Raw genomic sequence first — 18909 nt, forward strand, 5'->3', positions numbered from 1 at the left:
TAGAAAGAAAAGAAAAAATCCTAGTTAAAGTGGGAGTTGTCAGAGTTCTGATTAAAGAAGAATAAGAGAATGTTTTCTATAATCTTACTGTCACTTAAAACAACAAAGGAAACATGCTGAAAAGCAGATAAAGATTAAAATGGAAGCTTTTGCTAAAGGCTCTGCTTTGAAAAACTACAAGGTAAAAGAGACTGTAAGAAGAGCCTAGAGTCAAATTTTCGAGATTATGATATCAGATTTTCCAACAGAATCAGCAGAAAATAATAACAATCAAATCTCTGGGAAGGAGATACTAGTATCTGATATTAGATTACATTCTCTGCTGCCTTTGAGTTTGTGCATTTACGTATGACCAAAGAGGTAATTGCAACAAAAGTTAGTAGAGAATGATGATGTGTTGGCATTGCTCATCAAAATTCTCTCTTTAATTTTAGGGTGGATGCTCCCATGAAGATCTTATGTTCCCCCTCCCTCAACATTAATTGTTAGATTTCATTCTGGTTAAATAAATAAAAAGGAGTGGCAAACTGTGTTTTGCAAACTATAAAGTTTTATATGGACATCATCCATAAGTGTTTTTTTTCTTCCTTTTAAAACAAAAATATGAATGTCACCTTTGGGGAAATATTTCCTTTTCCACTTTAGAGTTGAGTATATGGAGCATAGGAGAGTTAAATGATTCAGTTGAGATAACACAGAATTCCATAAGAGAAACAAGAGTTAAGCCCAAATTTTCTGAAAACCAGACAAGCATATATTAAGCCACAGCTGCTTGTTGAAAAATTGAACAGTTTTCCTTAGCTGTTCTTAAACTTAGATTATCCAAATTTCACGAAGAGACGTGCAGATTTCAAGTTTGCCTAAATTAAAATTTCTGACAATATTACATAGGGATACATGTATAGGAATATGTAAAATTTAAAGTATTATGCTTACAAAAAGAGACTTAATTTATGGCCCTTCATTAAAGAGAGATACCTAGGAGACTATTAGACAAATATGACTTCAGTGATGCTCAAGTTATATTTAGGAGTACAGCCATGAGATTAGTGCCTCTGGAAAGAAGTTAAGGCTGTTGTGATCATTTTGGCTCCTTCTACACTAGCAAAGTAAACATGCTTAGAAATGCTCCTTGTCACTGAAGACTACTGGCACAGGATGGCCCAAGCCCTAACAAGAAAACTCTCTCAACCTTGAAAAGAAGGAGACTGCATATAAACTGCCAACTAACTGGGAATAATCACTGGAATATTCCAACTCCTACAGTGTTCCTAGGCACTGTTCTGGACAGTGCTCCTGGGGATGGATTAAAATCACGTCAAGGAACATCATAACTATTTAATTGCTCAAACACTGAATTTCTAATGCTCAGGAAGCTTCGCATCCCAGAGTCTTTTTAATTTGCTAGAAAATCTACATCAAAAAATATTTGGTATGGGAAGATGTAGTTACATCTGTACAAGTGACTGTATCTGTATGACCACAGAACTGACCATTAAACAAATCTAACTGGGACTGCCATTCGGCAATATATTTCAGTGAAAATAAAAAGTAAAGAAAAAGAAAAAAAATGTGCAAAAACTTTCCATTAAAATACATAATTTATTTAAATGTTTGTTTTATTTAATTCCCTTGTAATGAGAGCATTTTCTAATAATAAGTGAAAGCCACAAAATTGGCAGAAGACATTAGATTTCTCTATAGATAGTAATACAGTAGGTAGGATGTTTATATGAAGGAAAGCAAAATGAAGGCTTCCACAACAGTACATTCACCTATGTTTTATAAAGTACCCTAGAGTTAGGCAACTTTATTGAGATTTCAAAGATTTACAGCTGATAAGGAAATTGCAGTCCTAGATATGAATGGTTCATTAAAGACAAAGTGTTTTTTTTTTTTTCTTTCTTATTATTCCAATACAATAAGTGAGGAATAAAAGGGTACTAGTGTATAAAAGAATAGTAAAAGAAGTTTATACAGAAAAGAGCTGTGCTATCTACCTATCTATTTGGTGTTTTTCCACTATTTTATCTTGCGTGTCTTCGAAATTAAACATGGAAATTAAATACAAATTTGTGATCCTCCTTCCAAGCAAATCAGGAAAAGTAAATACTTTCAAAGGTGTAAATAACAGCTGGATGTCTGCTTCGCCTTGTCTAAATGGGATTTAAGTACTTAACTGTACTCTTTATCTTTGATAACTCCTTTCTGAGTTTATTATGAGACACCTTAAGAATGTGAGATATTTGACAGACCTACAAGAGACAGATTTGGCTGGGGGATGATTCAACTCTACAGAGTTCTACAGTGTATCTAGTGCGCTGGCTGTTGTTGCTGTAATATGTCACAGGCCTACAAGGGCTACTGCACCTTTGCTGCAGTTCTGGGTTCCAAGACTGAACATTTTATTTGTATTAATCATATGAATAGTACCACACAATCAAGAAGATCAAGAAGAATTACAGAAATTCCACAATAATTCCATGGAATCTAGCTACTAACAATTCCCACAATCTTGTCCAACTTGTAAAAAGGCATTTATTTGATATTTATCTGTGTACGGATGTATGAATTTCAGTGAAAAGCTAGTTCACTATGATACAGGCTAACTTTCCATAAAAATACGTTAAGAACTCATGATCCTCTATGTTCCATAATGGAAGTTAGATTTCAGTCTCACTGAAGTTTATACTGTGTTAAAAATAGTATTGCTATCCCACTTGAGAAGATCTAAGATCTTGTGAGGCTTCCTTCTCTGTGTTTCAAACAATACCATCACTAATCTCACTCTGCTTTAAGAAAACACTTTGTTCATTAAGCACTTCTCTGGCAGTTTCTTTTCTTGCTTTGCTCCTATCAGGCTTCCCATGCATATAAAATTCTCATTTATTGAATGCTAATTTCCTAACAGATTTTTGCAGATCATGTGTTCAAATTAGCTTGTCAAATTAAGAAAGAGCAGCTTGAAAATGATTTGAAGAAGTTGGGTGTGGAGGAATTTTCTGCTAAATAAAGTATAGATTTAGTTATCTTACCATTCTTATCAGTAATGTATCAGTGCTGACAAATCTACACATTCATTCTTGATATATTTGTTGCACTTGACAAAAATGACCTATTGCTGTCTCAACACAACTTTTACAACAGAAGAAAAAATATGGCATTTTAAACAGAGCAGACTGATGAAAGGCCAGAATTTCTACAGAGAATTTCTGTCTGCTCCATAATCAGGAAAGAAACAGTATTCAAGTTAGAAAAATAGTACTGACATTACTTCTCATTATCATGGGCTAGATTTGATCTAATTCAACAAACCTCTTGTTAAGACACAAGTGTTAGGACTGACATATTTTCATATAAAACCACTCCAGCATAGAGAAATGTTGTTGGTGGAATACACATTCTAGAGACAGATAGTCTGGGCACATTTCTTTTACTTTGCCTGAAGCAGCAGTATAATCAGCAAATTCATGAAGTTATATACACTGATAGAGTGAAATACATTTTGCAGAACACACTATATTTTAAATCTCTAGCCCTTCTAAAGCATTTAAAATGAGATTTTCCCTGTCATTTGTATATGAATCTATTACACTGATTGGATTATATATGCTCCCTCTGGTGGTTTACTTAATCCATACAAATTTTTTTTTCTTCTGTAATTCAATGGCTAATACTGTGGACAATTTTGTAATAACAGCACGGTACTGTCAGTTAAATGGTGATGGAATAAAACCAGCTTGAATAACAATCAGCAAGTCTTCTCCCCGTCTTTAATTTGGAATTGGAATATGCAACCCTGAAGCAAACAAACAAGGAAAATTAAACCCTCAAATATTTAAAAACAGAAACTATTTAAAAGTGAGCATTTCAATGAAAATTGAGCTCTCCAAATGGTAGCACAAGAAAATAGAAACAGGAGTAGAAAGATTTTTCACACTGATGAAGTAAAACTTCCTTCCCTACACAGTACAAAGCGTTTTGACACCTTGCACTACAAAGTCCAGGGATGATGGTCTTCATCCATCAAACCAACAGTAATTTCAGTTTTATGCTTTCACTGTAATTTCATTGCATAAGAACTTCAAGAACTTTTGAAGACTGTGTTTATAACATCTAAGTTAAAAACTTCTAGATTTCATTTTTGTTTATTTGTTATTAAAGAGCTTCATAGTTTTAGTAAAATAACCTAAGGGGCTTATACCAAAGCACATCATAACAAAAGATACGTATTAAATGTTCACTGCATGATTAAGATAATACATCTGTTTTCTCATCTGATGAGTATTTTTAGTTCTGATCTTGTCCACTGCCTTTCCCTGTTCCATAATGGAATCTACAACCTTGGTTACAATGCCAGCTATCAAATAAAGATGAGAAGAAGGTAGATATTTAACACCAAGCTATGTGTACAGTCAGTGCTTCTTATTTATATATAATGACTTTTTTCTAAATCAGGTGTTTCATGTAGTCAGATTGTATAATAATTTTTATGCTATTGTAATTCTATATGGATAGTATTTTACTAGCCCAATAAATACTTTAGTTTACATAAGATTATAAATTATATTGCAATACTTGATTCAAGATTTTTTTTTCCTTTTCCTGATATTAAAGATTTCCAGGTATAAAGTCAGATTTAAAAGTTAACTGAATATGTTTCCAATGTATTTCTCAAAGAAGAATAAATAAACAAGACATTTCAATCTTTCCTAGAAGTTCAGAAAAAAAGGCAACAATTTTTAAAATTTCTATTACTTAAGGCCACTGTGGGAAACTGTCACTTCATATTTCAACTGTTAAATGTTTTCTTAAGAATGGCAAGTGCCTAAAGATTTTCCCTTCCATGCTTTTCAGGTAATCAGTACAGAATACAAAATAACCTACCTCTTTATTTTCTGCTTAGATGGGAGCAGTGATTGACATAAAAAAATTTAGAAATATTGAGACTTAAATCTCACTATTGTTGCTATTTCCTGACATTTGTGATTTTTCACTTTGCTCAGAACACATTTCATAAAGAAAAGCAGTAACATTTTGGTTTACAGACCCACTGCTGTTTTTAGCATTCAGCATTAAAGGGAAATGTATCAGAAACGGGATTCTCTCATCTTTTTAATTCAAGATTGTCTTAAAATTTCAGGAATCCTTGGAAATTGTGCATATGCTCAGAGTCGTGGGAACAGATCTAACATTAATGAATTCATTCAGTTTCTGCATGGTGGGCACTTATAGGTAAAAGGGTAAAAGTAATCCAAGTTTCAGCCACATGAGACAGATGCTAAGTTTTTCTGATGTTTTATAGACATAGTTTCAGAGCTTTCTGCTATATTTGGATCTATCTTATCTTCCATATTTATATTTAGTTTCTTTTATGTATGGAACAGTTCTCCCTCTTCTACATGGTTCAAAAAAAGAAAAAAAATCTTCTAGGAGAATTCTCCATCTGCTGAAGTCATATGAAAATGAAGTACCTTCTCTTCAGTTATAATGGAACTATATGACATACTTTATGTTAGATTTCAGAGTGGATAGTTTGATGATCCGTTATGAAAAGTAAAACCATTATTCAAGCTTGTAGCGAGCAACAGGAATAGAGGTTTTTGCTCTGAAATACCTTTAAGGATAACCTATACCCATAAAGACTGAAGAGCAGGCACTGAAGTTGGACTCAAGTCACAGGTAGGAAACAATCTACTGTGTTGCAGAATAAAATTATTTTCATTCCAATACAGATTGCCCACATGGGGGAGTGCAGTTATTCTGCAATGACTCTCGTGTCAATTTTCCTTGTTCAGATATTGTTTTTTTGAACATTTTCTATTTTTCCAACTACTGTACTTGATTGTGTGAATCATTCAATATGTGTTTTAAATTTTGTGCAAAGAAAAAAAGATACAAGATGCTGTTCTCAGTAGCACAGTTGCTCTGGATAAATGGGATCATAACTTGTTGAGAAAAAAGGGTTGTAGAATAAGTAGAGTTGTTTCCCATCGGATACATGCTTCCATGTTATCACATGGAAGACGATCTTCTCTGGTAGTTCTCTTTTTAGAGTACCAAAGTGCTACTGCAGCTCCGCAGGAGGAGCATCACTGTCTGTTACAGTCACGTGAGCCTCATTACTCTGTCAGTCTCCTCAATGTCAAGCAGGCCCTCTCCTGCTGCAGAAAGTGGACCAAATGGATCAATTAGTAGGGTACTGCCACACTGGAACCTTCCAGTACCATGTTCAACACTTTCTTCAGGCTTTTGCACCCAAGGCTAGATGCCATTCCCTCTGGGCTTTGCCTATGAGAAAAGAGGCCTTTGGTTTCTCACTTCCCAGACCAATGTGTCCAGCCAGCGACATCATTCCCTACTCTGCAGCCCAGAAGCACTACTTGGGCATTACTCCTAAACATCCACTTCTGCTTATTCAAAAACCCCTCCTAGTACTCACTGTAAAGTGTAAATATTAATATTCTTTCTTCACTAGGCACTTCTGAAATGTCTAAGTTGATACTTCATGTAGTGCTTTGCCCTTGTTTTTCCAAGTAGATTTTATTCAGCTGCAGAAGAACAATGTTTATCACAACAGAAAATAAAAGTCTAGGGAAATTTAGTCTAGGCTGGTAACTGAGGAGCAGTGATACAGAAAAAGCAGAACCACTGTGATGAAGGAACTCAGAGCTTTCTATAGGACAAGGAAGGCAACAGGGCCTGAGACAGGCATTGTTACCACAGCCATATTGGTGTAGAAAATAAGAGTTTTAAAAATAAGGTGTAATATCTAGTGTAAAAATAAGGTGTTCAGGGGATCATCCTTAAAGGTTTTCAAGATCCAGCTAATTCAAGTATTGAGCAAACTGGTCTGAGCTCACAGCTGACCCAGACTTGAGCAGGTTGTTGGACTGGATGACCTCTAGCAGATTCTTCCAATATGAATTATTTTACGATTCTAAACACATTCCTGCATTTGCTCAAGCCCAGCCTACTATCACTCATCCTTATAGAAATAAATTGGACAATATGACTGTTTTTAAACTACTACAATTTCTGTGCAGATGCATAATCTTAGCTTGCTTTTCTGGATCTATACTTAAAAAAAAAATAAAAAAAATTAATACCAGTTCCTGCTTTTGCTGCTGGTCAAATGATGTCTGAACACAGCCTGCATGAAATTACAGTCTCAATACAGTTAGTAATGGTATAATTAACAGCAATAAAGCTGTTCAGTCTATCTGCTGCATATCATCAAAGGTACAACAGTGCTGCAGTGTGGAGCTGACTGTTTTTGGGAAACAGAGCAAGGCTCCTTCACAGTAGGTTCATCTTTGATTGCTGTGTGATCTTCACAGGGAAAAAAGAGCAAGACTTTTTTTCATGTGGACTTTAATTGAATAGAAATAGATGTGTTGAGACTGTATGTTTTTCAGGAGCAAATTGCATTTTGCCAATTATGAATGGGTAGTCACAAATTCATCTGACCATATGGAAGGAAAAAGTGCAACTACATGCTTCGTGTTGCATCCTACTAATGGTGAAGTATAAAACCCTTTCTGTTCTCCACAGTGAATTTGTGCCTCAGTGAACAAAACAGTAATTCCAGAACTTGGGAAAATCAGTTCTTCAGAAACTACAGAAGAAAACAAAGGATCTCAGGGTTCGACAGATCTTCATAAGAGATCTGAACCTTATTATCTCTTCATATTTACTTGCTATAAATAAATTTATCTAAACAGAAATGAGAACACTGGCTACAAAGTAACAGACTCTTCTAACAGATAGTGCTACAACATTTATTAATTGAAGGAGAACCAAGCAACGCATGAAAACAAGAAACTGATAAAGTAAACAAGATCTATTCATACTTGCTTGGGAAGGTTCTCTACAACTATCCTTATTCTTGAAGACGTTTGATATGTTTTGCACCTTCAGCTTCGATTCCATACAAAAGAGCTTTTTGCAAAACACTGAGAACAAGAGTGACTTATCAAATTACTTATTTTGAGAGCTGAAGCTTAAGAAAACATAATAAAAGTGACCCCAAGGTCTTAATATATGGTTCATCATCTATTTTTCAGTTCTTCAACATGGTATCAAATCATTACAGTATTTTAGAATGCTAATAGCCTTTTTCTCCTTTCATTACACATACACTTTATACATAAGATTTCTGAACCTAGTCACTGGGGTTGAAAAACACAATGATACATAGCCATTATGATACTGCGTTTTGTGTCAGAGAACCAGTGTAAAATAAATTCATACTATGAAGATTCATTTCATGAAGATCAATGAAAGTCAGTAACAGAAGAACTTTTTTGTAAAGGCTACAGCTGTGGAATTGCCATTTTACTGTCTTTGCTCCAGCTTCTGCACAGTCTAAATCATTTGTACTACTGACTTGACTGTCCTTGTGAATCATAGAGTCATTTATGTTGGAAAAGAGCTCTAAGATCATCATGTCTAACCATTAACCTAGGACTACCAAGTCTACCACTAACCTATATCACTAAACACCACATTACATATCTTTTAAATACCTCACGGGATGGTGATTCGACTATTTCCCTGGGAAGCCCGTTCCAATGCAGCACAACCCTTTCAGTAAAGAAATTTCTCCTAATACCCAAACTAAATCTCTCCTGGTGCAACTTGAGGCCATTTCCTCTTGTCCCATTGCTTGCTACTTGGGAGAAGAGATCAAACCCCACCTTACTACAACCTCCTTTAAGGTAATTGCAGAGAATGATATGGTCTCCCCTGAGCCTTCTTTTCTCTAGGCCAAATAACCCCATCTGTGTCACCTGCTCCTCATAAGACTTGTTCTCTAGACCCTTCACCAGCTTCATTGCCCTTCTCTTGGCATGCTCAAGTACCTCGATGTCCTTGTAGTGTGGGGCCCAAAGCTGAACACAGGTGTAATCAAGGTGTGACCTCACCAGAGCTGAGTACAGAGGAACAATCACTTTCCTAGTCCTGCTGGCCACACTACTACTGATAGTAGCCAGGATGTTGTTGGCTTTTTTGCCCACCTGAGCATCCTGCTGGCTCATATTCAGCCAGCAGGGTGCTCAGGTGGTCATATTGGTCATATTATTGACCAATACTTCCAGGTCCTTTTCCGCTGTGCAACTTTCCATCCACTTTACAGCCCCAGCCTGTAGCACTGCATAAGGTTATTGTGCCTCAAGTGAAGGACAAGGTTAGCCTTGTTAATCCTCATACAGTTGGCCTCAGCCCATTGTTCTGCCTACCCAGATCCTTCTGCAGAACCCTCCCACCCTTGGGAGGATCAACACTTGCACCTAACTTGGTGTCATTTATAAACTGAGGGTTCACTTGATCCCCTCATTCAGATCATTGATATAGATGTTGAAGAGAACTGCCTCCAGTACTGAGCCCTGGGGGACACCTCTAGTGTCCCAGTAGACCAGCTTCCAACTGGATTTAACTCCATTCACCACAATTTGCGTCTTTTTACCCAGTGAAGCATATGCCTGACCAAGCCATGAGCAGCCAGTTTCTCCAGGAGAATGCTGTGGGAAACAGTGCCAAAAGCTTTACTGAAGTCTAGGTAGACAAAATCCACAGTCTTTCCCTCAACAAGTGGGTCACCTTGTCATAAAATGTGGCAGTGAGAGGCTGAAGACACCCAATGTGACCACTAAGTATGATGAGAAGTTAAAAGAGAAAAGAATCTGAGTCCCTGGATGTGTCAGTCTTCCTACTGTGAAGAGAACAAGCATGTTTTTATAGTTACATTGCCACCCCATACCTCTTATGCTTACATTATTTTTGATAAAGCAATAGATAAAGCAGGTAGAAAACATGAATTTTATTCTGATTTCTACTTCATGTGGAGTCCTTCAAAAAAATTTTAAAGTGGGGTTAAGGAAATAGGAACAAGGGCTTAACTCCTAAGACAACTGCTTTGACCTTTGTTGCTTAATTTCTTTGCTGAAATGAAACGGGACAACGTGATCACTAGCCACACTTCAACTGAGGTGTATATCAATGTAAATGCATGTATATAAAACATAACATCCCCCTGTACTGAGTAACCTATTGGAAATATTTTTGGATATCCTTTGATCACATCTATATACCCATATCAAAAATAAATAAATAAATACTCTTTACCTTTGGAGTTTACTGCACCAACTGCAGTTGAAGCCAATCTGGGCAGTGACACAAGGACCACAGCTGTTGAACTGGAGACAAGCTAGGAAGCAGATATATAAACAGAAATTACTACATTAATCTCACAAAAGGTATAAGAAAAGGATACATCTTCAGATAGTATATATTTAGGGAATGAGTAGGTTTTAAGATGATCAAAATAACACACTAAACCCAACCTATTACAATGCAATGCACAACCATATGCACAGAGGTACATTCTATTTGTAGGATTTCATTTGTATTCCATTTGTAAATATAATCTCATTTCCACAACAGCTCTTTCAACTTCACTGCCTTTTTTTTTTTTTGTTTGTTTGTTTTGTTATACCTTTCTGCATAGTATTTCCTTAAATCTTTGTTCTCTGGCTCCAGAGTTCCTGGGTGTTTTTAACGTTCAGACCTACACAAATACTAAGACTGGCAGGAAAGTGTGCAAGGACTGTAACTGGATTAGAAAACAGGAAAAAGGCTGTTTCCATTTTATTTTATATTTTTTATTTTTTCACAATACTATAACTGGTGGTTTGAACCCAGATATTTCCAAACAATGTAGTTTTACCTTGGACAAAAAAAATAATAATAAATGAATTGCAAAATGCATTTGGGGATGTTTCTTTGAGAAGGGATGCACAGTACACAGAAGTATTTGTGTTTGCTTTGCAAGCATGAAAAAATGTTATTTTTTTATTGAGGAAACAAATATAAGCATTCTTCTGAAAAAAATGATTTGACACAGATTTCATTCATAACCTACGGGGAGCTATATGCCTATAAACTATAAACTATAACTTGTGATACATGAGGATGAATTAGATAATGCATCATCCAGATGGGAATAAATTTGAGAGTGGGTAAATGAATCTGTCCACAACTCCAAGTTCACAGATAAAACAAAATACTTTAAATTGTGTGTGTGTTGTAAATGAGGTTGCCCCCAGATATGGCTTCTGCCCATGTGCTGCCTATGTTTTGTTTTACTTACTTGGAAGAGGTATCATTTCAACAGCTGACAGGTTGGTGATCTTTGACATCTGCAGTTCCACCCTATGGTATTCATAAATTGTTCTTCTACGGACATCTACCAGGAAAAAGAAAAAATCATACTTTATTATTTTGTAGTCTGTAGATTGTGAAAAATAGTGGATGCAATGATTGCTCACTGTGCCTTAAGTGTACATGGCACCAATTTTCCTCAAGGATAAATTTTTGACTTTACATATTTTGGAGGAACATGCTAAAGCTATAGTTTTTTGATCGTTTGTTTGTTTGTTTGTTTCCACTTGAGAAATTGTCAGTGCTGACTAAATAGGTACCCATTCCTGGTAATCGATCACAAAATTGCTGAGTGAGCTCTCAAGCATCTTATTTGTTCATTTAGGTAGAAATTCTGAGCATACTGTCAGGCATTTTAGGGTATATTTCAGATGCTTCCTTTTCTATGACATTTTTCAGCTTACATACTTAAGAGAAATGTTTTATATGTTCACTTTGTCAGTTGTTGTCAAGATGTGCAAACAAAACTAAGTTCATTGTTTAATCAAATTTGTTAGCTACAAGCTAGTTCATATCTAAATGCACCAATTTTTTTTTTTTTTCATATTATAAAATTATAGTAAAGAAGACAAGTCTTCCTAAACAGGCATTGTAATGCATAATCTTTACACAAGCTAACTGCACCTAAGTTTCTGAAAGCAGAAATTCAATACAGTCAGTGCACTGTTCTTATGGGCTTTGAATACATAGAAAACTGTAGGACCTAAGAACAGGGTAAGTGTGAAAAAGACACATAAACACTGGTTTCCAGATCACTATCCTATCATTTATTTTCAGTATTCCAGATTTTAAGTGTCTGGCTGCAATGTAGAGTGGCAAATTAGCACATTTGTAAATTAAAATTGCATACCATTACTGCCTATCTAACAAAATAATAATGTTTTCCTGATGTCTTGGGTTCAAAATCATGTGCCAACTATGTTCTTTTTGAAGGTCTGCTAAACTTCATCTGAACAATGCTAAATATAATCAGTGACCTCTGTGGAACAACGCCAGAGAGGAATAAGTTTACGTACAAAGGATTAACAGGTTACTCAGTTCAGTCTGGTCTGAGGCTATATGCAACAGAAGAAAAGGAATTAAAGACTGCCACAGACTCAATCTTTGATAGGTTTTTGCACTGCTAGGTTTGTATGTTTAAGAAACACCTTGCTACTTGGTATAAAGGCTATGTTTCTGCAGCTTGAAGTAATTCCCCAGCTGGTATGAAACTACATAGCACCAAAATGTAAGTATTTTCACAGTCTCCTGGTAGGATGTTGCAGGCATTTTTCAGATGGAAAATGGAACCTCAACTAAAATCAGCAAAATAACAAATAATAATTCTTAAGGGAAGAGAAAAAATGATGTAATGTCCCAAGCCTAAGGTGCCTCTTGGCATAAGGGTACAAGGCTTTCTACGAAAAGACAAATGGCCAACCCGTAAAAGTGTGAGAATACCCCTCACTGCATACAAAAAACAAACAAACAAAAACCCCATGAAGCATCCAACTACTTGTATCAGTTTGACTGGAATAAGCAGGGGGAATCTCAGAGGATGGAGAAGCTGTGCTGAGGTTGGGTGAGGTAACGCCCCTAAGTTGGCCACGGTTACTGCTTGGGAAGCAGCTTCTTTGTCCTCCCTCACTGCATAAGCTCCCAGACACAGGTGGGTAGGATCTGGCTTGACAATCATATTTCTACTTAGCTCCAAAGCACTTCCTCCTGTCATTTATTTGAGGCTGACTCAGATTTGAGGCTTAACCCTTTCTGATAGAGGATTTCTTTCTTGGTTTGAAGTGTACCTATAACTGAGCTAGAATGATCTACATAGTCATTCTGACTGGATAAAGGGCAGATATTGGGATGTGCCAAACATTTCCCCTAACAAATGCCTTGTACTTATCCTTCAAGCCCACTGGAGAGAAAGGATTTTCAAGACAAAGCTAATGTTGTACTAGGGTGGAGAAAATCTCTCACCAGCAGTGAGAGGTCTGTGTTCCCAGGATGATAAGACCTACAAAAGCACCTACCAAATCAGTGATCAGAAAATGTGTTTTAAATGAACTCCTGCTAATGCTGAAGACTGTAATTTGTTTCCACAGAATTTTTTATTATTCTGTCTCCCACCTACCCTCCCCCCCCAAAAAAAAAGAAATAAAAAAATAAAATAAAATAAAATTGTGTGTGTCAGCACTTTAACTGAAGTCTATTTCATTAGTAGTGGTACTGACTGGTGTGCTATATAACCTTGCTTACTCTGAATCTTCCCTAGCAGATTCCCTGCATGGTTTGCAAGACATAAGAAGTTTCTGGCTTCCCAAAAAACTGAGGTCACAGACACTTTCATGTCATCCAGAGCATGACAATGCTAAAAACACTGTTGATAAAGAGAAGTATGTTAGCCCATGGAGTATGAATGTCCGCTTTGCTTAAGTATTCCCTAGCTTTATTCTCTTCCACCAAGGGTACATCTTCCTTTCTCCTCCCTTGTGCCCTGGTTTTTGGGACTTTGGATTCCTGAAAGTCAGTCTTGCTGGTAAAGACTGAGGTAAAAAAGGCATGCAGGACCTTTCATTTTATCAGTATATTTTGTGCTCTGATCAAAAATAACAGAAAGTTTTGGTAAGATTAATGGAGAGTTTGTTCATTGCTAAAATAAAATGTTAGGTCACAACTAATGCTTTTTCATTTTTCTTCATGCACAATAAAAAGCTAGTTGAAAGACAAGAGGGGAAAAAACACAAAGGAGAGAACTGTAGTGACCCTTAAGGAAAGGGAGGACTAGGGAGATGGTCATGAAATTAGAGATCTTGTGAGTCACAAAAAGGAAAACAAAGGACACCATAGGTGACCAAAAGAAGGACGAGGAAGAAATTCCATAGATGACTGAGAAAATATGAGAAATTCAAGAGAACAGGGAAAAAAAGGTGGTGGCAGTGGGACAGGCCAAGGTTCCTGATGCAGTGAAGATGCTGAAGAAAAGGGAGGAGAGAAGACTTGTTTACAGAATAAGTAAAGCTACTATCCCTTCACTATTCATGGTCTCGTCTAACTGGAAAATGTCCTTTAAATCTTCTTAATATCTTATAAAAAGGAAAAATAATTATTAAAGGAAAAATCATGTACAAGTGTTTTCAGGAAAAGAAATCGGGGTGGTCACAGAATCACAGAATCACAGAATTTCTAGGTTGGAAGAGACCTCAAGATCATTGAGTCCAACCTCTGACCTAACACTAACAAGTCCTCCACTAAACCATATTGCTAAGCTCTACATCTAAACGTCTTTTAAAGACCTCCAGGGATGGTGACTCCACCACTTCCCTGGGCAGCCTGTTCCAATGCCTAACAACCCTCTCAGTAAAGAAGTTCTTCCTAATATCCAACCTAAAACTCCCCTGGTGCAACTTTAGCCCATTCCCCCTCGTCCTGTCACCAGGTATGTGGGAGAATAGACCAACTCCCACCTCACTACAGCCTCCTTTAAGGTACCTGTAGAGAGCGATAAGGTCGCCCCTGAGCCTCCTTTTCTCCAGGCTGAATAAGCCCAGCTCCTGCAGCCGCTCCTCATAGGACTTGTTCTCCAGGCCCCTCACCAGCTTCGTCGCCCTTCTCTGAACTCTTTCGAGCATCTCCATGTCCTTCTTGTAGTGAGGGGCCCAAAACTGAACACAGTACTCAAGGTGTGGCCTCACCAGAGCCGAGTACAGGGGGACAATCACTTCCCTAGACCTGCTGGCCACACTGCTTCTTATACAAGCCAGGATGCTGTTGGCCTTCTTGGCCACCTGAGCACACTGCTGGCTCATATTCAGCTGACTATCCACCAATACTCCCAGGTCCTTCTCTGCCAGGCAGCTTTCCAACCACTCATCTCCCAGCCTGTAGCTCTGCTTGGGGTTATTGCGCCCCAGGTGCAGGACCCGGCACTTGGCCTTGTTGAACTTCATACAGTTGACCTCGGCCCATCAGTCCAGCCTATCCAGATCCTCCTGTAGAGCCTTCCCGCCCTTGAGCAGATCGACACATGCACCTAACTTGGTGTCATCTGCAATAATTTATCAGACAAATTAGGTCCTTATAATTTATCAGACAAATCAGAAGCAGAAGGCCAGAGCCTGTCTCACTTTCCTTGAATTATCTGGAAGAAGCAGAAACTTTTCTCTGAAACTGATGGATCTAATTTTCCATTTTGCTGCTGTATAAATCTCAGAATTTAGGACTCTTCTTGCTAACCTTGGTTTCAGGCAAAAATCCTCTTCCCTTCACACATTACCATTTATTCTAAAGCATTTCCAGACTATGACAAAAGGATATGCAGCTATATGCAGCTATATATTAATATAGTTATATGTGTGTGTGTGTGTATAAAGCATATTGCCAAATCTGCATCGGTATTGTATCGCAAAATTATATCACATACTGGCTTGAAAAGGAAAACTTGTGTATACAAGCAACAGTAGCAGATCAAGGTAAAAATGCAAAAAGAGAAAATAGGCAGAAAGACAGTTGTCAAAAATCTCCTAACTCGATACTCTAACTCTTAAAAGATACGGCAACAAAATTTAGGTAACTATATTCTTTCAGTGACTGATAAAAGGGATGTTATTGTAGAGTCTTTTTATATCTAAGCATCTTAATAAAAACAAGCATGAAATTCTCAATGTTCTCAATTTCAGAATGTTCAGAAATTTCATTTTGCTTTTGATTCTTCAAGATGACTCTTTCCAGTCCTGATTAAAGTGCATTTTTGAAATGAAGTGGCTGATCAAAAACATATTTTTTCCCTTCTCAGAATGAATTAGGTTTGTCTGACTTTAGAATTTTGATTTCAGAATTATTTTTTAAAATGTTGTTAATGTTTTGGATGGCACTGAAAAAATGTAATAAAACATTCTAAATCTTCCAAATTTACTTAAAAAAATCAACGATATGCTGAACTATTATACTGAGATTCTATATTGACTATTATACTGAAATTTAGAATGTTGAGCATACAAAGTGCACTAAAGATGGTCAGAAGAGCTTTTGAAAAGCAAGTCTTTGAAGACCTTTACAGGTACTCCAACAACTATAAATGTAAATACAAGACTTGCTTTACTAGCAGTTCCTCCTGAACTGCTCATGTATTTGTGAACACGAAGCTATGAAAATTTAAAAAAATGTATGTTATCACATTGAAAAATTAAAAATATTTTTGGACTTTGTTTTTCTCCTGCCCAGGAAGAAACCACAGAAGAAACCAATGGAAAACAACAAATGAAATACATGTATATTTCATTCAGCAGAGAGAAATCACTACATAGCTCGCTATACCATCCTGTGTTTTAAACAACAGAATTAAATTTAATTTTATCATTAATAGAACAGCTTAAAGTATCTTTATGCTTAGCAAAATCTAGCATTGCATAACTACACATTTTAATGAGCAGTGGTTATGTAGGTTGCAAAATTATAATTGCAAATGTCTATTGTTTAAATTTCCAAAGATAACCCTTGTGACAGAAAAAATTTGGACTACTGTGCAGTATAGACTTTGATAAAATAAGCTTAACCCTCCCTCCTCCACCTTTTTTTTTTTTTTTTTTTTTTTTTTTTTTTTTTTTTATTTTGCAGACAGGAAAGAATGGAAATATGAGAAACTCCATAATAGTTGAAGACCTTTTTGATGAAGGTCTGTGATGATTAGTGCTCTAACATTGAGCGACTTACTGTGTCTCAAAAGAAAGCACTCTAGCAGGAGACATTCAGCTGGATGAACAATGGAAAAAACACATGGATAATGTTTATTACCTCAGTTCACCAAGAAAGATGTTCTTCATTTTTGTGCAAAGAAAAACCTCTCACTTACACTATCCTGAAACTACAAATGTAATTTCCTTTGAAGTAAAAAGGATTTTTCTGTTATGTCTGTGACAGACTTCTGGACACTTACACTGGTTCAAATTCATTCCAAACCCTTTGGAAACATATTTACTGATGGCTATCCAAGATGATTTATCATCGTTTGTTCTCCACCCATTCTCCATTCTAAGGCATTTTGAAGTTTTAAAGTAAATTTAAGATACATTTCTGGAACAAAATACAGACTGTTCCACAATCTGCCAAAACAAAATTTGTTTCTTACAAATTTGAGTTTTTCATCTCATTTTATCCCAACAATATCTCAAACCACTACAATAAATACTGTTATTCTTTCCCGTAGTTGTTTACTGAAATTATTAACCCCTGTCCTCCCAATACTCTCAGATTTCTATTTCTGTGGCTTCTATTTATCAAGGAGGCAAGAGACATTCTCACTTTCCTTCTTCTCAACAATGACCACATGATATGCACCCTCATAATTTCACAAAGTTATGTAGTTCTGTCTGAGAATGAGTTTGAATCTTGTCTTTAATGCTCTTTTTAAGATTTATTTATTTATTTTTTAATATGGCTTTATCCATCTAAACTTTTGAAATGGCTTTTAATTTTCAAATCATTGTTATGCTCCTTTGGCTGACATATTTTTTCTGCAGTTTTTAGAAATGTATTTTTGTATAAATTATTCTTACTCCTTTCACACCAAGATGTGTTTATGAAGCTCAGTCATATTGGTAAGTATTTCAGAAAAACTCATCCCTTTTTGTCCATTTTATTGTAATTAGAATTGTCTTCCTGAAACTTCCTAAGATCATTTATCTCACGAGTTGTGTAATTTATTGCCATCATGTGATTAACTAGTACACCTGGATTTTTTTCCTTTTATGCCATTTCAGATATAACAGTAATTTCCCCCTGTAGCAGGAATTGTGATAAAAAGCTCTCAGTCATTTTTCCTACCAACTTTTATTCTGTTTCTATTCCAAAATCAGCTTTTTTTTTTTTTCCTTTCAAAATATTGATATTAGTGATCACATTCCAGATACCTCACAACTGCTTGTTGCAAAACTTATTACATGCTTCAACTTGTTACCATTATTAAGAAAAATATTGAATCACTTCAGATCCAAAACATAGTGAAAGAAACTCTCCAAGTAAATTTCATCTCCCTGTCTTCCAAGCAACAAAAACACAGCCATGAAATTAGCGCCAATGGTATTCATTTTATACAATTTTACCTGATCTAATGTACATCTGTTCTGATGTATAACTCAGTCTAAGGTAGTCTAGGTTTTCATTGATTGTCAGTTGTGAGCAACAAGCAAACCCAAAGATCACAGTGATCTTAGACACGTGACTTAGGATAGGCTAAACTGACATTAGGAAGCAAGAGTAGTTCTCCGTAGTGTCTTGAAAGGGAAGACTACTTACCTTGCAACTAGCTTCCACTTGTCTAAAAGTAAGTGGATTTAGTCTTATACTGCTAAGTCAGAGTAGCAGTTTCATTTTCTAGTAGGGATTCTAATAGAGTAGTAGCAATATATTCTAACAAGAAAATATTATACAGGTAATGAATTGAGAGGATGCTTTTGTTCAAATATGCTTGTGTTGCATTAGATGCATCTTTCCTTTTCAAATATAAGACACATACATATACAAAAATAGCTCACAAAACTCAAACATGTAGAAATAGTTTTTTTGTTCGCCCCCCCCCCCCATAACTACGAATAAACATAAAAGGGAAATTGAATTCCACTTGAGGGAAAAGTCTTTGTTAAAGTGTTGAGCAAGAACTAATAGATATACTATCTTTTCCTTCCTTTGGGAGACGCAAACAGCAGTTTA

At 36.2% G+C, this 18909-nt stretch overlaps 1 protein-coding gene across 1 annotated transcript in view; it reads right to left on the minus strand.

Annotated features, from left to right (window-relative positions):
• PLXDC2 (plexin domain containing 2) overlaps positions 1 to 18909 on the minus strand; it is a gene marked incomplete at its 5' end in the record, with an annotated part of 263041 nt that overhangs the window by 30503 nt on the left and 213629 nt on the right. The window contains 2 exons of the mRNA XM_084283262.1: positions 10129 to 10210; positions 11153 to 11248. Of these exons, the coding sequence (XP_084139388.1) occupies positions 10129 to 10210; positions 11153 to 11248 (178 nt within the window). The remainder of the gene's footprint in view (positions 1 to 10128; positions 10211 to 11152; positions 11249 to 18909) is intronic.

This window comes from Netta rufina (genome assembly GCF_964035555.1).
Source record: "Netta rufina genome assembly, chromosome: 2".
Lineage (NCBI taxonomy): Eukaryota > Metazoa > Chordata > Aves > Anseriformes > Anatidae > Netta > Netta rufina.